Source organism: Tiliqua scincoides, chromosome 5, assembly GCF_035046505.1.
Source record: "Tiliqua scincoides isolate rTilSci1 chromosome 5, rTilSci1.hap2, whole genome shotgun sequence".
Taxonomy (NCBI): Eukaryota; Metazoa; Chordata; class Lepidosauria; order Squamata; family Scincidae; genus Tiliqua; species Tiliqua scincoides.
Genome location: NC_089825.1, coordinates 70,679,888 through 70,706,155, shown reverse-complemented (window position 1 = coordinate 70,706,155; position 26,268 = coordinate 70,679,888). Strand labels below are relative to the sequence as shown.

The following is a 26,268-nucleotide window of genomic DNA, read 5'->3' as shown; positions in this document are numbered from 1 at the left end:
CAGGCATTGACACATCAGATCCATTACTAGAGGAAGTGGCATCAAATAGCTAATCAAATAGCTAAACTAAAAAGCCATTTAACAACCTGATGAACTATAGGAAGCAAACCTCTTAAAAACTAAGTCCAGATAGGGATGATTAAAGTTACTGAGGTAGACATTAATTAATTAAGGGTGCAATCCTAACCCACTTTCCAGCACCGACATAAGGGCAATGCAGCTCCAAGGTAAGGGAACAAGCATTCCCTTACTTTGAGGAGCCTCCTTAGTGTCCCCCAACTGCCGGGTGCAGCACATGTCCCATTGGCATCGCTATGCCAGTGCTGGAAAATTGGTTAGGATTTGGGCCTAAGGTATGAAACTTAACAAAACAGATCTCAGTGTCTTCCATTTGAAGCTGGAATTCTCATGCTTGCCTAGACAACTAAGGCCAAATCCTATGCACATTGCCCACTGATGACATGATTCCTCTTTTGTAAAAGGTTGTAAAATGTGCTCCAACAGTGCAACACTCAGCGCACTGCTGGCAGTGCCAGTGGGAAAGTTTGCGCCTTCCCACCTGCTATAGTGCTTCTCCTGCTGCTGGCTGGAGCAGATAAATTGGGATTATGTAGGATTGAGCTGCTGGCCACAACAATGGAACAGAGTTCTGCTATCACAAAATGGCCACTAACAGCATGCAAAACTCTCCATCATATGCCATTTTGGGAGTGCTGTCACAACAGGTGGAAGCCCTCACCATATGTCGCTGGACACAACTGCTAGAGTAGTTAAGGCAGTGGTAGGGGTGGGGAGTGGGTGAAACTGGTCAGGGGGGTGGACTGGGGGCAAAGAAGCTGTGGGAGGGGGTGAATCTGGCAGCGATGGTGTGCGCTGGATCCTATCCCCTCCATCACCTAAAACAAAACCAAAACAAAACAGGGCAACCCTGAAACATGATCAAACAGCAAACAGAATTACATTTATCTAAGCCAGTATAGTTGCGACCCACCAGCCAGGGAGCCACTTGTCTTTGCCCCTTTAAGGGGTGTGGAGCGGGGGAAGGCAGCAACACAATCTCCAGGATGGTGCTGCTGCTGGGGTTGGAAGGGGGGGGGTTTTACCTCTCTGCAACCAGCACTGCAGTTCCCTCCAAAGCCTCCTGATCCATTTGCCCCGCTGGATATAGCATGCTCTTCTTCAGAGCTGCACCAGAGGTGGGGGGGGGGAGGATAGGATTGGGCTCAAAGTAATGTTATTTACTTTGTTATGAGTCTTGTTATTTGCGAGGGTTCCATTTCCAGAACTCACATGGATGGCAAAAATCACATTAAAGCAAACCCATTTAAAAAACAATGTCTCTTTGCAAGGTGATTTAAAAACAGCCTTGCTGACCTTTGCGATGTAAGATAGTAATTAGGTAGACAATTCATCTATCAGTCTCTCTCCAGACACTTAGAAAGGCTTCACTCTGAGACAGCGACCCCTCCCTTCTCCCAGAGCGCAGCACTGGAAAGGAATGGAAAGTGATGAGTGTTCTTCCAACTGCTCAGGGAGGGGTCGCTTGCCTGGGGGTGAAGCTGTTCTAAGTGCCTGGAGAGAGAATGATTGATGGATTGTCAGCCGGCTGCCGTCTCTTGCATTAACGAGCCTATTGTTAAACGACTTTTTCATTTATTTTAAAGGGCCCTTCTCATCTCGTTGAGATAAAACTGTAGGTAAAAAAATCAGTGGATAATTAGGTTATATCTTTACATGCAAATCATTTTGTTGGCTCCAGTTACCTAGCTAACCTAGATCAAGCTAGGCAATTTCAGTACATATATTGATTTGTATGTAAAATGAGGGTAATTTAGTTTGTAGCCTTGTACATAGATTTTTGTATGTACAAAAATTGTACATGTAGGATTGTACATGTACCCTCTTGTACAATGAGGGTAATTTAGTTTGTAGTTTGTACATAGATTTTTCTATGTAAACTGCTTTGTGAACTTTTTGTTGAAAAGTGGTATATAAACAATAATAATAATTACCATTTTCTCTCTTTTTTTTCTTGTTGGAAATAATGCATCATTACAACCACAGGAAGGACATCAAAAACAATTCTCTACGCCATTTTTTTTTAAAGGAACATACATCCAAAATAATATGCTGGGACTTTTTGAAGTATGTTGTGCACAGTCATATTTTGAGATATGTTCTGAGTAGTGAACTGCACAGTTATTTTTGTTCATTTCTTTATTATTTCTTTACATCCAGGGTCTTGGAAATTCTGCCTTTTTCCTTATGCTATGTTTTCAGATTTTGACTCTTCTGTCTTTACTACCTCACTTTAAAAAGAAAACAGAATTCATTAATTCCACATTGATTCTAGAATCAGCGTACATAGCTTTCCTATTTCAGTATACACAAAATCCAAAAACAATTTCGATATTAAAATTATTTATCCCATTGCCTTCTATGATTCTTATTTAATACCAATTATTTGAAACATATAACAATGAAATTATTTGAAACTTAACATTATATAACATCTGGTACATTTTTGTACTACTGGTACTTATATCAACTGTACAGTGCTCTGCACCCTGTTGGTGCTAAATGCTCCATAATAAATAACAATGATAATAGAATTATACAAAAATCTGATGCAACAACAACTGTCACCAATTTTAAATCACTAGAAAATATCTTACTGAACCATACTCAAGGCGCTTTGAGAGTCTCATCTAGCAATTGCTAGATTTTTGCTCTTTTTGAAATGAGGACTTACTTTTTAAATTAGAGAAATTTCACCAGTTCATTTAGAGCACTGGTTCCCAACCTGTCATCCATGAACCACAGGTGGTTTGTGAGACACTGAGAAGCAGTCCACAAGGTCTCAGAAAAAAATCACCTTTGTTCACTTCCACTGTATTGCAGAACAAGCATTCCCCCACAGGCCACCAGAGAGGGCAGAGAAGGGAGTGAAGTGTCACCAGCACCGAAGTGTCACCTGCGGCTGTGAGCAGTTCATTTCTCAACCTAGTCAATGGGGGGCCTAGTCAATAGTCAATGGGGGGCACTTGCTTGGGAGACACTTCCCCATTGAACACCAGAGAAGGAAGAGACTGCATGTGGTCACCTGGCACCAGTGGTATCATTAGGGGGGTTTGGGGGTGCGAGCCGCAACAGGTGATGCGCACAGGGGGATGATGCGCAATGGGGGGTCATGCGATAAAATTGCGGTTTTTAGGAATAATACCATCATATACCGTTGGATGCAGAATTTTCAGCAGAATGTAATGAAAAAAATCTTGAAATATCTCCTTTCTGTCAAAAGTTATGGCCCAAAAACTGGAAAACAAAAATGCATGGAGCCCTATGGAAAGTGAAACTGAGCCCTATCACGTGTTTACTCACATGTAGGCGAACATGCCTTAATCCAACAGAACGGGCAGGCTGAGAAGAATCCAATGACACCAGAATGGTCCTGATCCAGTGAACGCAGCCCCCCAAAAACACCCAAGAAAGAAGTCCCTCCCTTCAAGCTGACAAATGTTTTGAGCCCTATGGAAAGCGAAAGTAAGCATTTACTCGCAAATAGGCATTTACTCACAAGTAAGCAAACATGCCTTGACTCTGGTCAGGCCATGCAAAGGGGAATGTGAGGTCACCAAAATGGTCCCTATCTGATGGAACTGGAGCTCAAAAAATGTTCCAGAAGGCAGCCACCCCCACCCCCCCATAAAAAGGATAAAACAGAGGCTTCAACTAGTATGGTGAATATTTATTTTTTAGACTTGGAAAGCCAGGTGGATCCTGACAGTGATATGGTTTAAACATAAGAATTGAACTGGCACTGGGTAGGGCTGAAAAACTTACTGATTTGAGGGGGGAGCTATTGGAGGCAGGGTACAGAGAAAATTCATTTGGTGGAACAGGACTGGCTTCCCCTTATTTGTTTTACTTTAATTATTTATAATTATTTATTTTAATTTGCTTGATGATGTCACTTCTGGCCATGACATCACTTCTGGTGGGTCCTGGACAGATTGTCATTCTAAAAAGTGAGTCCCAGTGCTAAAAGTGTGAGAACCACTGCAATAAGGTGTTAGTAAGTTGACACCCTCGGAGGTGTGGTGACACCACTAGTGACCAAAATCACTAAAATCTCAGTTGTAGGAATAATACCATCAAATATCTGTGTTCTATCAAAAAGTACAGCCAAAAACCCAGGGTGTTGCGCCACCCACTGCATGGGAGGAGGTCCATCATGGGGGTGACATGCTGGCCTCCCAGACCCGATGATGTGAACCCTAGTGACGCCACTGGCCAGCACTGCATGTGGTCCACAACTATTCCAATTTTTGCCTCAGTGGTCCTCTGCTTCCTAAAAGTTGGGAACCAATGATTTAGAGCAGTGGTTCCCAAACTGTGGGTTGGGACCCACTGGTGGCTTGAGGCCTGATTTTTGGTGGGTTGCCAAAGGGTGATGGAAAGATCTGATAATTGTCTCAAGCCCTGAGGCTATTCAGAAATCACAGTAGTTGCTAACTGCCCTGCAAAGAGCTCAGCTCCTGCAGTTTGCAAGCATGTGTAAAGATAGGAAAATAAATATTTGAGGATCTTTTTTCTGGATATTATTACAGTATTTATAAACAAATAAAATCTTTCTAGATCTCCTTTTTAAAAAAACTGGTAAACCTAGGTGGGTCCTGATAGAGTGTCATTTTAAAAAGTGGGTCCCAGTGCTAAATAGTTTGGGAACCACTGACTTAGAGCACAATCCTAACCAGGTCTACTCTGAAGTAAGTCCTATTGTGTTCAATGGGACTTACTTCCAGGAAAGTGAGGTTAGGATTGCAGCCTTAGTTTGATTCAGGGGTTCTTAACCTGTTGTCCATGGATCCTCCTCTAGGGGGTCCATGGATGGGCTTCTGGGGGCCATGAACCAGGCAAAACAAATTGGGGTATATATGTGTTAATGTGCATTTTTCTGAAGGGGGTTTCCTAGCTTTTATCAGATTCTCAAAGGAGTCCATGACCCAAAAATGATCCAACTATATGGTACAAATGTGCAGAGCAAAACCCTAGCAACCATTTTTTGAAAAGAAAAAGCACTTCAGAAAGGGTCAGTTGAAAGGAAAGAGCGAGCAGAAGAGGAGAGTGTGTTTAAAATTTTCTATGCCTCCAATTTTTGGCTCCACAATTGAAGATTTAAAGTAAAATAAGCAATAAAAAGCACTAATTTTAATAATGGATTTAAATCAAGTTTCCAACTTTCAAATCCATATATTTCCTGAACAATCATGTTCACGCGTATGGATTGCTTGCTAGAATAGTTAAAACAAATCTGTCAGTATACTAATATCTAAATACCAATAGCAAACAATGGGTTGAGTGCTATCAGTTTGTGCACAAAACAGGGCTACCCTAGTGGTTTCTATATACTTGGGAGAACTTCTGAGGTACACAGAAATAGATTTGTACATTAAAAGAAAAGAAAAAGAACAAAAATCTCAGTGTTAACTAAGTATGATCAATGCCCCCAGAAGCCATGGAATCTTGTTAGTTGAGGAAAAACAGCAGAAGGTCCCTCTTGTCTTCCACAATATTCAGTCTATACATTGCGCAGAATAAGATGAACTGTTTAACTTCAGATGGAGAGTCATGTTTTTTATTAATTCTCCCATGCAAAAAAAAATAAAAATCCTTGCACGTAGTAAACCAGCAAGGAAGAGATCTGAGTTAAACCTTTCTTCCAGTTTACTCATTTACTTCATGCAATGATGATTTCTGCATGAGAAAGCACTCTAAAATATCATGCCACACCTGCAAGCATGGAACAGTCCAGAATGGGAATTTTCTCTGACTTTCAAAATTTCAGCATCTAGAGCCATGATTACATCAGATACGTAACTCAATAGGGAGAGGTTAAAGAATAATTTTTATCATTTTTGACAAAAGCACTTTAAAGTTTTCCTGGCTATAGTGAAGATTTGGATACACCTCTCACTGGCTGACATGATTATGATGGTATTGTTCAATTCATGAAGAATTTGAAATAAATTTTTAGGTTTTTTAGGTTGGGTAGGAGGTAGCTGGTAGCTCCAGCTACCATGATTATGTTGGACTCTCCCTGATCTCGCCTTCTCTTGATCAATCTGTTGCCACCATGGAAGTCTCAAAAAGTTTGCCTTGACACTATTGTTCTTTTGAGAATGAGAAGGTTACAGTTCTTATTAGGGTGGGAAATGGGGGGGGGCACCAAGGAAATCTTTTTTCCAACTGCTGTATGTATAAACTTTGAAGTGTTGATGAATGGGTGGGCTGATGAAAGCTGAGAATGGCCTCCCCAGAGAGAGAGAGAGAGAGAGAGAGACAGAGAGAGAGAGAGAGAGATGTAGTGTAGATTTAGAGCCCAATCCTGGGCTCAGTGTACCAGCTCACCACCAGCGCGCACTTCCAGCACCAGTGCAGCTGCAATGCAGCCTGGAGGTAAGAGAACAAATGTTCCTTTACCTTGAGGAAGCCTCTGTGACTGCCTCCCCACCAAAGGATGCAACACATGCCCCACTGGCACAGCTGTACCTGCCCTGGAAGATTGGATAGGATTGGGCCCTAAGGCCCAAATCCTAACCAACTTTCCAGCCCTGGCATAGTTGTGCTAATGGAGCATGTGCTGCATCCTGCAGTTGGGAGCCCTCCTTAAGGGAAGGGAATGTTTGTTCCTTTATAATGGAGCTGCATTGCCCTTATGTTGGTGCTGGAAAGTGCGTTTGGATTGAGCCTTTACAGAATATAAAGTAGATTACAAAGAATTTGTTTACATCTCTATATATTTTCACTGGTGCACACTGTTGCAAACATGCTGTAAGGCACATCTGTGAGGCCTACCACCGGACCAGCAGCCATGCTAGCCCACCGTTGGCTGGCACTGGGCTAGCGCCGGGTGGGCGCCCGTCCTCCACTGCTTGGCAGTCGCACGGACTGCCGAGCTATGGCATGGTAAGCAGGCACGGGGAAGGGGGCAGGGAGGAGGTGTTCTGGGAAGGGGGGAGGCAGGCGGAGGGCAGAGAGAGGGAGGGGAGGAGTGGTGGGGTGGTGGGAGGTGGGGAGAGGGCGGGCGGGAGGTGTGCTGGGGGAGGGAGGAAGGCGGGTCCAGTGGAGCTCCACTCCACCAGATCCAAGGTGTTCGTGTGGGGCTCGGCACCCATGAATGCCTTTACCTTACCGCTGACCTTTTGGTTGGGGGTAACATAAGTAGCCCCATTGCAGGCCTGCTTCCCTTACCTGGGAGAAGGGGACAAAATCCCCTTCTCCCGAGGTGCCGCGCACGGTAGCCTGGGGTGTACAAGATGCGGCGGCAGCCTTTTTGGTGCCGCCGAAGCTGGGTGCCCCAGGCAGCTCAGGATTGGGCTGTTAGTCACTAATTGCAGCCTGCCCTCATACCCAAAGCAGATTGACTTATATTCTACTTTTTGTTTGTTCTTTTCTAAAATTTCTCTCTCCATACTAGAAAGTAAGCTATTATTTTTAAAGGCTCGTTTATTTCATGTTGATAGCAAAACTTTTCCAGTGGCATGATTTTTGACTAGATGACTAGTGGAAATATATGGTGATTTTCCTGTGCTGGTCTATTTTGGAAAGTTATTCTGCAAGCAAAGCCAATTATTAACTTCTATACAAAAAGTATCCTCTAGCATTTTTCTACTAGGAACTTTATGCTCCGGCTAGTTTCAGAATTCAAGCCTGTAAGAAACTCTTGTTAGATTCACAATATTTGGTTAAACATTAATTAATGATTTTAAGATTGGAAACAATTAATAAATATTAATTATATCAAAAATATTATCAAAACAAAAATATTACCTCATTAGCATAATCTCCCCTATTTTTATTTCTTGAGTAGAAGTAAATTTAAAATTAAGAAATGGAATAGTATATGTTTCTTATAATATTCCTTCATCACACCCATCTTTTTTAAAATTTTCCATGAAACAAGCAATATATCTTTAAAAAGTATCCTGTTAATTGCAATTGTTCCGTCACCATTTTCAAACATCATAATTATTTGGCACTTCTCTATGGCTCAGGCAATGGTTAAACTCACATTTCTACTGTCAAAGGAGCTCAAGATGTCAGTGAAAAACTCTGAAATTCCAAAGAACAAGCTCATATCTTTAGCAATGCTCACTGACAAACTGTGTCCATTTGTTGCACACACTGCATCTGTCATCACGGGGTTCCCATCAATAAATAAAATGTAAATGCAACAATAAGCAGCAAGCAGAATGGAGATGAGAAGGTCTGATAGGCAGCTGAAGGCATAAAAATATCCTCATACTTGTAAATACTGACTACACGCTCTGAGACTGGCGGAGAGTCTATGTCATGTCGAGTTATAGAACCTTAAATGGATTAAAAAAATGAAAAGATATTAGCAGTGTTGTGTATTGTAAATACATAATTACATATTTCTGATCAATCAGTAAGTAGCTATGCATGCCGAGATCCTCTCCTTTCCTCAACATGAGTCTCTGTGGATCTATGGGCACAATCCTAACTGTCAGTTCAGCCAGCCCAAGTCCCTTGGGCCTACCTGGGAGGGTTGCAAACATGCCATAAAGCATGTTTGCATTTCCTCGAGGGGAAGCCGAAGTGCCAGCCTGCAGAGGCTGACAGATGCCTCCATGCCAGCTTCCTCTCCGGTGCTTGTGTCGGCCCCCCAAGGCCAACGCAAGCGAAAAAGGTAGGCGTGGGGGGGCAGGGAGAAGGAGGGAGGGAGGTGTTCCTGGGCAGGGGGATGGAGGGCGATGGGTGGCCCTGGGGGCTGGCTGGCAGGGAGCAGGAGGCGGGGCTGGGATCCGGCAGTTATGCCAAATTCCCAACCCCTGTTCCCAGAGAGAACGTAGCAGCTTCAAGCTGCTCCGCTCTCCTCGAACTTGTGCCACCTCAGGAGACCCATAGGCACCAGCAGCCCTTACCCAGGGGTAAGGGGAAATGTTTCCCCTTGCCTCTGGCTAAGCTGCTGCTGGCCACAATCTGTGCTGGATATAGCGCAAGCCTCCTGGCTTGCCTGTTCCAGAGCAAGTTAGCATTGCGCCCTATGCCACCTAAATAGCTGGTGGAAGTCTGAGGAGACAGGCAGCCCAATCCTGAGCTGCCCAGCGCCTAGGGCTGCAATGGCACTGAAAATGGCTGCCGCATCCTACATGCTCAGGGGCAGCGCCAGAGGTTCCTTAGGAGAAGGGGACTTTTGCCTAGCTTTAGTAATCATCCTGGCTGCCACATTCTGCACTAGTTGCTGCTTCTGAACCATCTTCAAGGGAAGCCCCACGTAGAGCTCATTACAGTAATCTAGTCTTGAAGTCACTAGGGCATGTACCACTGTGGTCAGGTCTGATTGACTCAAGTACGGCTGCAGCTGGTGCACCAGCTGGAGCTGAGCAAATGCACCGCTGGTCACTCCAGTCACCTGGCTCTCCAGGGAAAGCTGTGAATCCAGGAGCACAACCAACTGCACACCTGCTCCTAAAGGGGGAGTGCAACCCCATTCAAAGCAGGCAGATGACTCAATACCTGCATCAAGGATTTCCTGACCAAAAGGACCTATGTCTTTTCTAGATTCAATCTCAACCTATTGGCCTTCATCCAGACCCCAGCTGCCTCCAGATATCGCTCTAGGACTTCCCCCGATGAGCTCCCCCAGCACTTTCATGTAGATGTTGAAAAGCATGGGGAACAGAATAGAACCCTGTGTCACCCCACATTGTAAAGGCCAAGGTGATGAACAGGAGTTCCCCAGCATCACCATCTGGGACCTGTCAGACAAGAAGGAGCGAATCCACTGCAAAGCAGTTTCCCCAGTCCCCAGCTCGGCCAGCTGATCCAGAAGGATACCATGGTCAATAGTATCAAAAGCCACTGAGAGGTTCAAGAGAACAGGGATGCGCTCCCTTTGTCTAGTCCTTGACAAAGATAATCCAATAGGACAATCAAGGCTGTCTCTGTGCCAAAGCCTGGCCTGAAGCCAGACTGGGAGGGGTCCAGATAATCAGTCTCATCTAGACCCTTTGGAGCTGAGATGCCACCACGTGCTCAATCCCCTTACTCAAGAAAGGAAGGTTAGATACTTGTTGGTAGTTGTTTAGACTGGTGGAATCTAAAGGTTTTTTCAGGAGGGGGCACACAATTGCGATCTTTAGGATGCTAGGTATCACTCCCTTCTGCTGCTGCTGCTGTTATTATTATTATTATTATTAAATTTTTGCACAATCAGGTATTTTGGCTGGTTTGTTTTATCCAGACATTGTCCTTCCCAAGGACCTGGGATGCCTGGTTTTCAACCTCTAAATACCATCACAAAATGTAAGCTGTTCCCAGTAATGCTGCTTTTTGCAGTTGATTGATGGTAATTTCTATGGCCCCTGTGCTGTTCAGGTGCTCTTCAAGTTATTTTGGAATAGCACCAAAGATACCAATCACCACTGGGATCACTTTGGTCTTCTTCCACCACAGCCGTTCAATTTCTATTTGTAAATCTTTGTATTTTGTTATTTTTTCCAGCGCTTTTTCTTCCACTGTGCTGTCCACTGGTATTGCTATATCAATTATTTTGACTTGTTTTTCTTTCTTCTCCACTACAGTCATGTCTGGTGTATTTTGAGATAGCTGTGTGTTTGTCTGTAGTCGGAAATCCCATAATAGTTTGGCATCATCATCATCATCATCATCATCATCATCATCATCATCATGATTCTTCATTTCATGTCATGACTATTACTGAAAATAATTTTGTTGTGGGGGAGTCTCAAAAATTTATGGGGCCTGGGTATCAAATGATCTGGCTATACCTTTGCTACAGGGTAAAGGTTGTTAAGGTCACTGGGAATTAAAGAAGTAGCTGATATGGCCTCTAGAGAGGGCTGGTGAGGGCTGGGTGAATGATGCCAGCAGCTTATTTTTTTATTATTAATTTTTTAACAACAAATATAAACAGACACATAACAAACACAAATTCAATACACAACACACACACACACAAACATACCATTGCAGGGTGCAGGCAATCACATATCAATATATCTAAACAATCAGTACATATCTTCTAATGTTGTTCCTCTTCTAGTTTAACCTCTTAATATCATTAATCTATCATATCCATATCCTGTATAATATATCATGTATACAATATATTCATCTAAATGCCCTATCTTATACATCTACAACTTCATTTTCAAACAAGCATAAAATGGTCTCCATTGCTCTATCTGTGTCAGTTTACGCTGTTGATCCAAAATCTCTACGCCTATCCATTTCCGCCACCAGCAGCTTATTTTTGAAGACACTGGCTTCAAGGGTGTTTGTTAGAACAGAAGTCTCACATCAAGCATGCCACACTCTTGCTCTTTTACTCTTTTTTCTCTTTTACTAAGAAAGAGCATTACTGATTATGCCAACTAAAAATATTAGGACAAGTATGCCAAATAAATTTAGCTGAAATGGCTGTGCAACCCCTTCCACCAGATGAGTTTTAAGGCACCAGATTCCATGCTGAACACCATAATAGGTCATTTCCGTGTTGTAGGACTGGGAAACTAATAGCTTTTGTGCCACCCAAAAGCCTAGTCAAAATGTAACATTAAAAATATATATATTTTAATCATTTCAGCTCCTAGATAATAAGCAACATTTTCATGTATACTTTTTCTCATAATTTCTCAGCTTCAGAAATGGCATAGATAACCTTTTGCATGCTATCTAGATTTACTTTACATAATTGTTTTTTTTACATTCTTTTACTCATTCTTTCCACACTGCATTTCCTTCCAAAGAAATCCTTCCATGGAACACCCATGTTCTGCAGAGGGTTCTGGGTGCTTTTCTCATAGGCTTCTGCTGTGACCTGTTGGGCCACACCACTGCCTTGCAATATAAAATGTGCCCAAATCTCCCCACTATCTGTGCATTGCAAGGAAAATGGATAATGGCAAATAAGCTTTCTTTCAGGCAACTTGGTCTGCCTCTATTGATCAAGGAACTTCTTAGGGAACCCAGAGTTCAGTTCAGTACAGATAAATGTGTAATCAAGAGAACACAGAGAAAGATCAACTTACCTTGAATTGCTGGACCCCAAGCAAATAAATAGTACCAGCTCAGATGAAGATCTACAATAGTTTCATCCCTGGGGACCTTTACTGGACGCTTGAATCGACATGTTACACGACTGTTTTCAAAAACACCTTCTTCATCTCTAGCAGGATTCCGCTGGATCTCTTTTGCCCACTGGCCAACATTATAGAAATGGTGTATTCGAACTCTTCCATTATCATCATGAACACAGGCCATGACATCATCTCCACCCTAAACAGAGAAACTGGGTGAAGATTCCACTGTGACATCATCTTTGCCCAACAGAAACCAAGAGCTTGTTTACAATGATGTAAAATTGTGTGTGTGTGTGTGTGTGTGTGTGTGTGTGTGTGTGTGTGAGAGAGAGAGAGAGAGAGAGAGAGATACTATCTCCCCTTGGTGCAGGCATGGGTAAAGAAACAGAAATGCCAACACCCCTTTTGATTTCACCAGTGAATGAGAAGCTGCTCAAGCATGCTTTGGAACATGCCCTGTTGGTCCACAGCTGTTCAGGAATCCCCAGCACCTCCCTCTCCTATAGCATTCCCTGTACACATACACTCTCTGTTGCTTCTGTACATGAGAGTAAGATAAATCTTATCTTATACATATATACGATATACACATATTGTGCTCTGGCTTTCTTTGGCCCAGCTATGGTCTGACTGGACCAGCCTCTGGATTTTAAGACAGACCAGGTACTTTGGGTGCCATCCTAACCCCTTATGTCAGTGCTTTCCAGCACTGGCATAGTGGTGCCAATGGGACGTGTGCTGCATCCTGCAGTCGGGTGTCAGTCACAGAGGCCTCCTCAAAGTAAGGGAATGTTTGTTCCCTTACCTCAGAGCTGCATTGCCCTTATGTCAGTGCTGGAAAGCACTGACATAAGGGGTTAGGCTTGTGTCCTTACTCATTCACTGTCTTGGCTGGGCCCAGCTAAGAGACTGCTAGCATAACCAGCAGCGGCCACTGACTAGTTAGACAGTCATCTTGTGGGGCTGTGGTGGCTGCTTGAGGCCCATCCAAGAGAGAAGGTGAGGAAGCAGTCCTGCACACTGCGTTAAAGGAGAGGGTTGCAAAACACTTTTTTAGGCATTTGGCTGCTGGTGTAAAGTGACCCCTCCTCCTTTCCTTCACAGTTAGTCCTGACTGGCTCTGAAGGCAAGGAGGAGGGGCTGCTTTACACCAGCAGCCAGGTGCCTGAAGAAACTTAGTATTTTGCTCCCCTCCAGGAATGCCAGTGGTCCTGCAGCCCCCATAGCTGGGCTTGCCTGGGCATAAGAGGGACCTAGTTCTGAAGTTGCTCCAGCTTCCTTTTGTTCCCCTAGGAAGAGTATGGAAGAGAAGTGGGTGGTGGCCTAGAACAGTGGTTCTCAAACTTCTTGGGAGTTTGCAGACGTCTTTGCTACTGCTACTTTGCAGAAGTCTTTGCAGGGGAGGGGGCGAGGGTAGCAAAGTTCTCCCCAGGATTGTGTTGCGAAGGGGGGGTGCTTTTACTTACTCAGGGCTGCAGCATTTTGCAGGAGTTGCAAGGAGCCCTGTGCAGCCCTCCACAGGGCTTAGAGTGTTCAAACTGAGTGATCGCAAAGCTAGTTGCGATAGCAAACTGGAAGTGCTTTGCGATCACTCCATTTGAACATTCTAATATTTGAAGAGCCCTGCAGAGGCCTGTGAGGTGCTCTCTGCAACTCCTGCAATGTGCTGCAACCCTAAATAAATAAACAACCCTAAGGGAGGTGAAGGTGCAACCCTTCACCTCCCTTAGCAACGAGATCCTGGGGATCGCTTCACTGCCCTCGCCCCTTAAAGGTATAGGGGAAGCTTTACACAAGCTGGTGCGTCACAACCCAGCTGTTGGAGTACCACTGACCTAGAATGTTCTCCTGGTGTTCTAGGTCATCGGCTCCCTTCTCTGCCATATACAAGTGTGAAGAAGGAGAAGGAGAAAGAAGGTTACAGGCAACAGTGGTGGGGGCAGGAGGAGGAGCTAGTAGCAGAAGGTGGGGGGAGGGAGAGGATAATGGAAAAGACTGGGGTGTGTCAGTGCTAGCGTCTGTTCACCACTTTAAATGCTATGGAGGCTTGAGCCAGACCTGAATATGGATGATAGCAAAGGGAAGGTGTTACTCAATCCTTCACCTTTATCAGGTTCTTGCCACTCCAAATCCACCCACAAAATTGTGAAAATGTACACATCTGTCACATTGATTGCATTTCATTCATATGATCTTGCTATCCCAAAAATGAATCAATGCTTACTTGAACAGCAACTTCTTACCATTTTCTTATCTGAGGAAAATCCTACAGCCACCCAGCCATCAGTCTCAGCACTCAACTCAAATTCAATATCAGCTCCTATTCTGCGATAACTGAGAAAGTAATCGCATGTCTCTGCATTACATCCTGGTTTACCATATCTACAAATGACAGAGGAAACAAAATATAACTTCCTGCAATTCAGAGACCAACAAATTCCTCCAGCAGTTTATTTAATTCCAGTTCCACTGAAAAGTTTGCTATTGAAATTAAGCTGAGTCTATACAAAATAAGGTGGCTAAGGGCTCAATCCTATCCAAATTTCCAGCACTGATGCAGGCTCAGTGCAGCCTCAAAGTAAGAGAACAAATGTTCCCTTATCTTGAGGAGGCTGTCTCCCCACTGCAGAATACAGCACACGCCCCATTGGTATGGCTGCTGCAGTGTTGAAAAGTTGGATAGGATTGGGCCCTAAGTACCACTGAAATCAAGGGTGAATAGGATTGTGCTCCATCATCAAGTGCACATAGAACTGCAATCCTAAGCACATACCCTAAGCACAGTAACGGACCTGCCTTCATTGCGCCCTGGGGCATGTTCATGACTTGCTGTCCCCCCTCCATCATGCCACCCCCCTCCCCATGAGACGAGGCCATGAAAACTAGTCATTTATGCAAATGTTTACAAGTTTAATGAAAGGTTTATGCTATGTTATGGGTGTTTATAGCTAAATTAGTTATTAGTTTCTATGTTTAAGAAATAGGGGGAAATGTTATGTTTAGCATGCTTATATGTTTGGAACAAAGAAAGCATTTTTGGTCTGCAAACAACAGACAGGCTGTAAATTAGTCTCAAGGAATGTTTCTTGGTAAACTGTCAAGGACATCAGATAAGGTGAACCACTTCATGAAAAAAGGGAGTAAGAAGCTGGAATTTCCATCTGTCAAGCTTAATTGGTAGTATGATAAATGAAAACTAAACTAAACAGATGAATACCCTTGGAAAAGAAGCATTTTAGATTTTAAAATATAATTCAAACAGGCTTTCCCTTTTAGACCAAAATATGAAAACTAAGAGAGTTATTTTCACCAATGCAACATACCCAAGCAGCATAAGAAGTGCCAATGTTTGCATGCATTCATCAATATTTTAATAGTTATTGCTCAAAAGTGTAAATTAATGTTAGTAGCAATGTATGGTAGTTTAAAGTGAATTTTTAGCTGTCAGAATAGTTAGATCAAAGCATGAAATACACAGAAAGGGGAAAACTATTAAAGAGGCTTAAAGCCACAAGTCTGAAAATGTAATTCAAATGTAACCTTGAGGAGGCAGATGTCTGGCAAAGTTAATTAAGAAAGTCTAACAAGGAGACTCTACGAAAAGTTACTCCTCACAAGATAAGAAGTCTGTATATCTCTGCAGACTCAAAGTGACAGATTTAGATACTTTTAATTGGAACTAGATAGTTACAACTTAAAGTGAGATTAGATACAGCATACAGAGGAACTAGGGAGTAGCCAGGAAGCTGATATCTCTTGGCACCAAGAAAGGTTATACACAGGTTAGAAGCAGTTTTAATGAGGAGATCTAAGCAGACAGTTTATCTTGTTTGACAGTCAGAGATAGAGTTTACTAAGATACAGACACCAGCTAGACAGGAACAGATAAGCAGAAATAACATTCCAGAAAGGGTCCCCTGATCAGCAAAACATAATGAGAGCCTCTAAGTTGACAAAAGAAGCTGGATTTAGTTAAAATCAATAAAAGAGTTCTTAAAATTCTTATTTACAATAAGAGGTTGATTTGTCTTGTATTAAATATAAATTTATACCACTATACATCACATATAGAGAATCACACATAGAGTAGAGGAAAAACCAAAGGCTTAGTTTAAACAGAGGTTGATAGAAAGCCTACAGTGATTGATGAGACCAGACAGAAAGGAATTTGGAAAGATAACACTAGTAACTCTGTCAAAGTCAGAAATAAGCACAGGACATACTAAAGGCCAGTAAATAAGATAGTAGACCATCTAGTGGTTGTTGAAACCATGTTTTCTATATGTCTCAAATGTACATTTTGCCTTTTTTGGAGTTTGTAACTTGAAGCCAACCAATCAAATGTTTGTAAAGTTATCTGTGGCCAACCCAAAGAAAGCCCCCATTTCTGATGTCACACACCAGCCAATGAGAAATGTAAGACTCCTCAGACAAAGGAGCCAGAATAAAATATAAGTGAGAGGCTCACACTGGAAAATTGTTTTTCTCTGAGGGCTCTGAGAGTTCCCACATGGCTCTCATTGCTCTCCACTTTGGACAGGAGTCCCTGAGAAGCCCGTTGCTGGCAATGTAATAAAGCTTGCAGAGGATCACCACTCTTGCCTTTTGCTTTTGAACTTTGCTTTGACCTTGCAACACCCATGATACTCACCAAGGTTCATGGAGCATGTGCGACACTCACCTCCACTTGAAAAGCCTTTTGAGGCTTCTCATGCAGTTTTAAACAATACTTCCACTTCCCTGATGAAACTGGAAGTATTGCTTAAGACTGCACTTTTTGCAGAAAGCTTTTTGCATGCTGCCAAGAACCACATGGGAGCTTCACATGCCCATGGAACAGCTCCGACTGGCAGGCAGGGCGAAGCGGTGGGTAGAGGCGGCAGTGTCGAAGACGCAGTGAGTGCAGTGCTTGGGCTTCTCCGTAGCCCTACCACTGCATACATGCAGGGTTTGTATAAATGCATCCAATCCTAACTCTTTCTGGATTGTACCTCTTGTATTTTGTTCAGGATCTGCATATATTTCAATCACATTCAAGTGTACATTTTATTAGGTAATAAAATCATGAATAATTTCTCAACAATTTTTTTGCTAACAAAAGCTTCAGAACTATAACTTTGTTACCAACTTAACTAAAACCGTCCATTTGGTGAAGTTTTTTGTTCACTGGAGTATGTGCAATAAAATTACTTTTAAGTATATGCTAATGACAAACTTTTTTTGAAACAATGAATGATGAGTTCTTGCTTATCAGCCAGTTTGTCAGCATGTACAGATTTATAAGAGACGTGAGCTGTAATTTCATACAAACCTAAAACAGCCTTTCGTTTTTCCACAGTCATCCACTCTAATTTTTGCAAATGGATCCACTGGAGGAGCAGTAGGGAAGGGATAACCTTGAAGAATCAAAATAAATAATTAAGCAATGAATGTCACACAATATGCTCCCACATAATGGCAGAAAACTAATCATTATTATTTTAGCAGCCACCTGTTTAGGTCAGGTATCATTCTGCAAAGTATCATGTGTATATGCTTCAGCCAATAAGGAAATACTTCTAGTTCCTCTTAGAGTTGAAAGGCACAATTCTAGAGCCAAACGAGACCTGATGTGAAGATTTTAAGGATTTTTCATGCAAGGATTTTTAAGGGTTTCTTAAAAAGTTAAGAGCAAGAGAGAGGAAAGTGGTATCAAACTGGAGCTATGGCATTGGGGGGGGGGCGTTAACCCTTCATCCTGTGCCATTTTCATATGAAAATCATCGTCCAAGCTGCTATTTGTTCCATGAGGAAAAATAGACAGGTACACATAGGGATAGTGAAAAGATGCAGTAGCCTCTGAAAGGAGCAAAGGCCTGAGAAGACCGCAGGCAAGGAAAACAGAGGGGCTTAGGAAAGAAGGAAAGATCAACAGGAAAGAAGAGTGGGATAAAGGAGTTGTCAATGGAGGAAAAAAAATGGGAGGTAAACTGAACAGAGAAAGAAGCAGAGAGCCAGGAGTAGCAGAGCAATCACATATTCAGTGGAAATAACCAGTCAAGTCTCTGGTTGCAAGCCTCTAGTCCAGTGGTTCCCAAAGTCCTACTTGGACTTTGGGACCACAGGTGAGTATTTGCAGGGGTGGGGCAGGGCAGGACAGGGCAAGGTGGAGATGTCCAGATGACACCGCAGCAACAGCAACACTGCAGGACCCAGGGGTTTCCCCCTCTTACCTGGAGGGTCCCACTGGCCTTGGAGAGGGTCCAGGAGACCCTCAGCTCTTTATGCAGGCCTACCCAATGCTAAAAATAGTTGTTTGGGGATTAGAGTGCACTTCCGGTTTTTGCATGAAAACCAGAAGTGTGCTCCAATCCCCAAACAGAGTGATTTTTAGTATTGGGGAAGCCCGCAGAGGGGGGTGCAGGCCTCCCGAGCCCTCCCCAAGACCAGCAGGACCACCCAGATAAGGGGGAAAACCCCTGGGTCTCCGTGGTATTGCAATCATTGCTGCACCATCGTGACATCTATCGTGACATCCCCCTTATGTGGGAATGACCAGGTTTTGGTTCCCAATGATGAGTCACGACACAGGACTTTGGGAACCACTGCTCTATATAATGCACAGTTTATAATAAAGTAAAATAAAATCCTGAAAAATCCAACAAAATTAAAATTCCTATTCCAGTCACTTAGAAACCACTTAAAACCAGACCCCAAACTGGAGCAGCTTTAGAATTGTATAAGGTTTGGCGAGTTGTGCAGCAGCTGCCAGGATTCATTCACGCATCATACTATTTTTAAATTGCCTTTCTCACCAGCATCGCAATGCCGTGGCTGAGGGGGCCAGCAGCCCCAGGTGCCACAATGGGGGGTGACAAGCTGCTCTGCAGACCTCTGTGCCCCCCAACATGACAGCTGTGGTGCAGCAGGCACTGGCTGCAGGCATGCAGCTGCAGCCTGCAGCGGAGCTCTTGGGCAGCGCAGCAGTGTCCACCATCTTGACAGTGGGGAGAGTTGGAGGTGGAGCCGCACAGAGGCTGACACAGAGTCAGTTTTTCTGGTGCCGGTGGCGGCACACACACTTGAAGCAAGCAGGCTGCAACATGGGTGGGGGGAACAGGTAGCGTGGGGAGGGGGTGGGCTAACCTCTAGGAGGTTGTGTGGGAAGGGGGGAGGGCAAGCGAGGGTGCCGTGGCAAGTGGTGGCTACCTCAGGGAGGGAGGGCTAGAGGGAAGGCAATAGTCAGCCTGCCAGCCAGCTAGTGGCGGCTGTGATCCAGGGATGGAGGGGAGCCAGCCAGCCAGAGACTGCGGGGGTAAGGGTGGGTGCGTGAGTGAGGCTGCAATCCTACCCTCACTTTTCTGGAAGTAAGCCCCTTTAACTATTATGGGGCTTACTTTCAAGTAGACATGCAGAAGATTGGGCACTCAGTCAGCCAGCCAGCCAGCCAGTGGTGGCCCTGATCTAGGGATGGGAGGGAGCCTGCTAGCCAGAGACTGCAGGTGGGTGGGTGAGGGAGCTATTCTACCCACACTTTCCTGGGAGTAAGCCCCTTCCTATTTTGGGGGTTACTGAGTAGACACATGTGTAGGGTTGGGCTGCCAGGCTGCGCTCTCCCTGGTTGAGCAAGCCTCTTCTGCTGCTGCCTCCTCGCACTGGGGCTCCTCACTTTGAACAGTGGGAGGTACAGCCACTCTGGCTCTGGTTGAAGACCTGGTGAAGAATGAGGGGGTAACAAGGAGCAGCGAGGGTGCCCGCCAGAAATTCCCAATCATGCGTCCTGCCAGAGCACCCCAAAGATGAGCCCTGGGAACCACACATCACATTGGCTTAGCACAGGGAGACTTTCCTCAGGCACAGGGTTTCTCCCTGAGACCCCTTCAGGAGCTCCAGAAGAGCACAAGCTAACTGCAATACCACCCACACTTTCCTGGGAGTTAGCCCCATTGACTATTATGGGGATTGCTTCTGAATAGACATGCCTAGGATTGGGCAGTCAGCCAGTCAGCTAGTGGTGGCCCTGATCTAGGGATGAGGGTGAGCCAGTCAGCCAGTCAGCCAACAACTGCAGAGGTGGGGGGGGGCTGCTATGTGGAGGATGCTGTTTTGTGTGAGGGGGAAATTGTGGTAGTATGCTCTGAACTGTTGGAATGGTTAATCTGTCTCTGAGCATGTGCAGAGTGCACCTTTCTCCAGTGTTCACAGTGTTCTTTGAAGGGCACTGATTAAAAACACATCTATATTAAAAAAATATAGTCATTAATACATAAAAAACAAAGTATTAAAAGCCAACCAGCAGCAAACAGCAGCAACAAATTCTCAGCATCTTTTGAGAGTCGACTCTCCCTCCCCTTGTCATCACTCTCATTTATTTCATTCCCTAGGTGTTTGGACCCCACCTTTCCACCTCCTTAGAGGTAGGTCTTCAGGCAGCTTATATTTTCCTTTGTATGCAAGGGTCTTCATTTGAACCAGAAGCTGGTCCAATGCCAAAGGATACCAAAAAAATCCTCAACAACCTCCCTCTGTTCCTGGTCCAGAAGTCCCCCCCCCCGCCCTGCCCAAGAGCCACCCACAGAGACAGAAGAAGAGAGGGAGAAAAGAAAGAAAACAAACTGGAAAGAGGTACGCAAGAGAGAGCAGACAAAGCGGAAAGTCAGGGGGGAGAAAGCAGCCAAATGGGGGGGAGATATGGGTTGGGTCTTTGGGGAAAGAGACCAACGAGCTGGGGACAGAACAAGGGGTGATAGTCGGGAGAAGATGATGGAAAGGCAACTGAAGCAAGAAAAAGTTTGCAAGGGACCTGCATGAGACTTGCAAGCCTCTTCTGCTCAGAATGGGGACAAGAATGCCAGCACACACTGGCAAGGAGTTGTGTTGGAGTTCCCCTTTCTCCTAGGTCAGGGGTGCCCAAACCCCGGCCCTGGGGCCACTTGCGGCCCTCGAGAACTCTCAATGCAGCCCTCAGGGAGCCCCTAGTCTCCAATAAGCCTCTGGCCCTCTGAGATTTGTTGTAGCCCACACTGGCCCGATGCAACTGCTCTCAGTGTGAGGGTGACTGTTTGACCTCTCACATGAGCTGTGGGATGAGGGCTTCTTCCACTGCTTGCTGTTTCACGTCTGTGATGCAGTAGCGGCAGCAAAGGAAAGGCCGGCCTTGCTTTGTGCAAGGCCTTTTATAGGCCTTGAGCTATTGCAAGACCTTCATTCATTCATATAAGTTCATCTTTAATATATTCATTTATGTAAACTTATGTAAATTTATTGAAATTTTAAATGTAAATTAATTCTTTTTTTCCCTGGCCCCCGACACAGTGTCATAGAGATGATGTGGCCCTCTTGCCAAAAACTTTGGACACCCCTGTCCTAGGTGAAGCTCATAAGAGGCAAGCTCTGAAACTCCTGGCAAAGAGAACTAGGTGGTGAAGAGGAAGGACAGAATGTACCCTTCACAGCATCTAATCACTTCCCCATACTTGGCTTGAGAAACCCAGCCGGCAGACCATTCCTGACACAGTGTGGTCCTCTGGAGCAACCAACCACTGACATGTCCTACCCCACCCCTTTGGAAGCCAACCTCACCCCAAGGGATGAGGCAGGGGCTGCCACATGGCACAATCATATACCCCTCAGAAACACCATATAGCATGTGCAACAGTGGCCCCAGTTCCACCGATCGACACACCACAGACATAGTGGAAAATCTCATCTGCTACTGTCACTTGCTCATCCACAGCACACCAACCCCAGTAGTAAAACCCCTGCTAGGAAGATCAGAACTCAGAGAATAGGATAGTTGGCATAGAGCTATAGCTCTCCTGCTTCATGTCGTGCACACTTATATGCACACACACACATCGGAACAATGGAGAAAGGGCACTTTGTACACAAAGGGAGCATTTTACACAAACTACCTGTTGCTTCTCCTGGCAACCTGAATGGCAAGATACATGTCTTCTCAGAATTTTTCAGTGTCTTGTCTGCGAAGACACTGGTCTTCTCAGAATTTTTCATGTAGGTACTCTGGTCCAGGAGGATTCCACACACAAACACCCAAGTGGCACCTCACTGGTCACAAATACCTATGCTCTGCTGCCATGAAGAGTAAGGCAAACACAGATGGGGTGGCAGAAAGAGCAACACTGGAGAGTGATTTTGATAGGAATTCCTGAGCACATGCCCAATCTTGTCTGATCTTGGAAGCTAAGCAGGGTCAGGCCTGGTTAGTACTTGGATGGGAGACCGCCTGGGAATACTGGGTGCTGTAGGCTTATACCATAGTCTTTCGAGACTGAAGGTTGCCAACCACCTGAGATCCAGTATTTTCCTGAGAGGGTTTTTTTTTGCCCAAACAGCCCTGCACCGTCTGGTCTGATCATCTGAGATGATGGCAGCTGATACATACCAAAGTTTTCCCCATTCAGCTGTGTCCAAACAGGGGAGAGAGGGAAGCATGAAGGGAGCGAGCACATTCACCACTAGGCACTACTGCCCTTGATTGGCCGGCAGACTCTGAAAGCCCCTCCCTCTACCATGACAGCTCGTCTCCTGCTGTGGCCAAATGGTTAGGGAGCAGGTTTGTGGACCAGCCAGAGTATGTTCTAGATGTGCCAGCCCCTCTTCTTTTGTCCCTGCTATGGGTGTTTCTGACCAGTCATGCAAAGGCAAGTGTGTTCTTGATTATTTCCAGGCCCTAGCTTGGTTTGAGGAACAGAATACTAGCTGAAAGTGTCTGTCCTGGAGCAAGACAGGACCAAGGCTATCCCCCCACAGCACCGCAGAAGCCTTAGGTGATACAGTCCTGTCATTTGGAGCAACCTGTCAAGGAGCCCCTTGCCGGAACCAACTAAGTCCAAGTGCTGCACCTGTCATAGACACCCTGTGAGGAGCCTGCAAATGAATGGGCTGTTTGTCTTGATCCTTTCCTGTCACTATAGTTGGGGGGGGGGGCAATCTCACCAGATTACCACAGCCTGGCAGCATCTCCAATTCTGGCTGATCTTTCTGAAGAATCTCTGACCAACCGGCCAGTTTGTTTGGCCTGAAAGTGCCAAGTCCCACAGCACAAAGGAAAGGAAATTTGCCTGCAAATGGGAACTCCTTTCTATGTGTTCTCATCATATAGATTTGGGGGGGGGGGGAGGAGCACATTCAGCATTACAGTTTATGAAACGACATATAGTGTGTTTAAGAACTGCTTCTCAGAATGCACCATGGATGCTATTCGACCCACTGTATGAAATGAGTTTGATGCCACTGCAGTAGACATTCTGCCTCAAATAAACTGTATGAGGTTCCTAACATAGAATAATATACATATTCATGTTGAGGTGTCACATGTTTAGGCAAACAGAACAAATCTTACAGGATTGTCACTGCTTGCAATTTTATTCTGAGCCTCATGATCCACGATAAAACTTAGAACATTTCAGCTTCCACTAGCTAAAAGTTGAAATGTTTAGCTCTAGCATCAAAGCATCACAAAAGACCAATGTCCCTCAAGTTCTAATATTTAAGGCCCTGATCAAATGTGCAGGTGCTCCATGGGAAAACACTTCCATGAGCGAGTTTTCACTCACACAGGATTTGCGGCCACTGTCACCAGTATCCCAGGTTTCATTCATGGCAAAAGCGGCACTTCTCCCTCCCCCGGCACTGCCAATCATCCTTTGGCAGACCTTCTGTTCTGCAGGAATCCCAGAAGCACTTGCCTGACAAAAGGGGGAATAGTTTCCCACTGATGGTTTGCCCTTGATGGAAGAAAATTTCCTGGTTTAGGCATATCATGCAATTCCCTGCTCCAACATTCAACTTTTGCCTACACCCTGCAGTTCTTCAACCAGGGAAGCAGGGCTCCCCTGACAGAAAACTCCTTTTGGAAATATGGACTCCTCTCCCCAATTCTGAGCAGGAAGTTTCCCCTAGAATTAAAGTTGGGTATCTATGCAAACCACTGACCAAATTGATCACAGTGCATAATTCATATGTACTCAATTGAGGCTTGTCAAGCATACCTCTGGTTCCCTCCCCACACTTCAAGTTTGGGGGACCGCAACAAGAGCGAGGTTGGGAAGCTTCTCAGTGGGAACATGGCTGAAGGAAGGGCAATACTGTATAACAAAAACTGCACCTGCTACATGTACCAATTTGACTTGAATATTTTTGTGTGTGGGGAAAAATAAGCCCTGCAGCCCCCTCAGATATACAGTATGTACAGTCTGTAAACTGTGGGTGCATGCACAGGTATGCATGACAAGATAGTACAACTTTTGGACTGGTGACTGCTATAGTGGTTCAGAAAGTGTGAGGCTTTTTTTCTATTTTTGGACCTCTTCATTGGATACCTGAGATAAACCTCAGGCTTCCTTTTCCAAACAAACTCTCTTGAGCAAGCCCACAGACAGCCCCCTTTGGTCATTTCTGAAGTGCTTAAGGAATGGGTAAAGAGTGTTTATTCAGTAAGGGAAAGGAGCTATGCGTAAGTGGATTATGTGCATTTGTGGCGTGCCCATAGGCTCTCCCCCAACTGGCAGTTTGAAATGAGTTCAAACTATAGCGAGTCAATCAAGGCACAGCCTTTGCATTTGTCTGAACCACCGAATCCTCCCCTTTCTTCCCTACCAATCTCCACCTTATTCCCACTTCTGCATCTTTTCTTTGGCCCCCAAACCTCTACTTTCTTCTCTGAGGGTCTTCTGGGATGCAACACTGATCTGCTTACATCCTCTTGCCCCCACGCTTTCCCCCTCCTTCCCCTTCTCTTTCTAAGAAGTTCCTCTATTCATCCTCTTCTCTCTCCCTTCTAACAGCTTTTCCCAGCTGTTGGATTCATGCACATTCTGTTGATCCTTCCCAAGTGTGGGAACTTTGCAGAAGTTTGTATAATGGATCACCTGGCAGATCTTGCACCAGATTGTCCTGTCTAACCAATGCTTTGTGTGTTCTTGGATCAACTTGGAGCAATTCTTATAGCTGAGATTATCATTATGGAGGATGATGATACAGAAGACTGCGGCCACACTGGCCACCCTGTCATGCCTCCAATCCCTCAATCCTGCCAGACAAGAGTGCATTGGTGCCTTCCTTAGTTGGCAATGAGAGCCATTGCTAAGACAAGGGGCCAAAGTACTCATTGCATGGACCAGCTGATGAGCACAAGTCTCAGAACTGTTTGACTACTGCCCCAAACAGTTATGCAACACCCTACAGTGGGAGACCAACATGTTTGAGGGCTGAGATGACCATCAGGGGAAAGGTGACCCTTGCATGTGCCAATCCACCTTCATCCAACTTGTGGACAAGATAAGGGCACAACTTATCTAGGCACCCACAACAAAGTGGGAGCTGATCACCACTACCCCCAAAAAAGAGCAGCCCTAACCATTTTTAGGGTGGCATCAGATGCCAACTGCAGAACACTATCAGTGCTGTACACAGTTGGCATGCTCATAGCATCATCCATCTTCTGGAGGTTTGTGAGGCCATCATGGACACTATGCTGGCATTGGTTGTTGGGCTTGGCAACGTATTATCATTTATCAAGGGGTTTTGCAACAACAGATCTGTGTTGCTGTCCTGGGCAGAAGTCTTCTTCCAATCCAGTGTCCAAGCAAGGGGGCTGACCAGTTTCTCAACCACAAGTAGTACCATTCCACAATGCTTCAGTTGGTAGTGGACTCGAGGGCGATGTTCCTAGATGTTTTTGTGGAGGTGCTCAGCAAATGTCACAATGCTAGGATTCTGTGGATGTCCTCCCCATTCAAGAGAATGAAGCCTAGGCACTCAATAAGATGATCAATGGGGTTGTTATCCCTCCCCAAACATCAGGGATGCCGCTTACTTACTTGTGGTTGATAAAGCCCTACTCATCATCCCCCATTCCAGAGCAGGAGAACTTCAGCTACATGCTCAGCTGTGTAGGACATTGTGAAGAAGGCCTTAAACAGGCAGGGGAAGATTCTGCTTAAAAGAGTGGGCTGCAATGAGCAGCTGGTTCTAGTGGTGGTGACAGTCTGCTACATCTTACACAAATTCTGTGTTTCTCAAAGTGAGATTCTGCTGAACTGGAAACCACTTGCAGTAGAGAGGGACAGAATGTATGCTTGCTGCCCCCCACCCAGAGTCCACTCAAGAGACAGAACACATGAAGAGGCTGCCA

The 26,268-nt window shown here is 44.9% G+C and overlaps 1 protein-coding gene across 2 annotated transcripts in view; it reads right to left on the bottom strand.

Annotated features, from left to right (window-relative positions):
* Window positions 1-2,071: 2,071 nt before the first annotated feature.
* FRRS1L (ferric chelate reductase 1 like) overlaps window positions 2,072-26,268 on the bottom strand; it is a 32,643-nt gene continuing 8,446 nt past the window's right edge. Inside the window, exons 2-6 of one of the 2 annotated variants that reach the window (XR_010794577.1) lie at window positions 17,443-17,527; window positions 14,375-14,513; window positions 12,081-12,327; window positions 8,075-8,372; window positions 2,072-2,309 (exon numbers count right to left, since the gene is read on the bottom strand). Coding sequence is in view for 1 of the 2 variants with exons in the window: in XM_066630951.1 (XP_066487048.1) it covers window positions 8,200-8,372; window positions 12,081-12,327; window positions 14,375-14,513; window positions 17,443-17,527 (644 nt within the window). In the remaining variant the exon portion in view is untranslated. Of the gene's footprint in view, window positions 2,310-7,820; window positions 8,373-12,080; window positions 12,328-14,374; window positions 14,514-17,442; window positions 17,528-26,268 lie in introns of those variants that run through there. The other variant, XM_066630951.1, reaches the window with a different exon arrangement.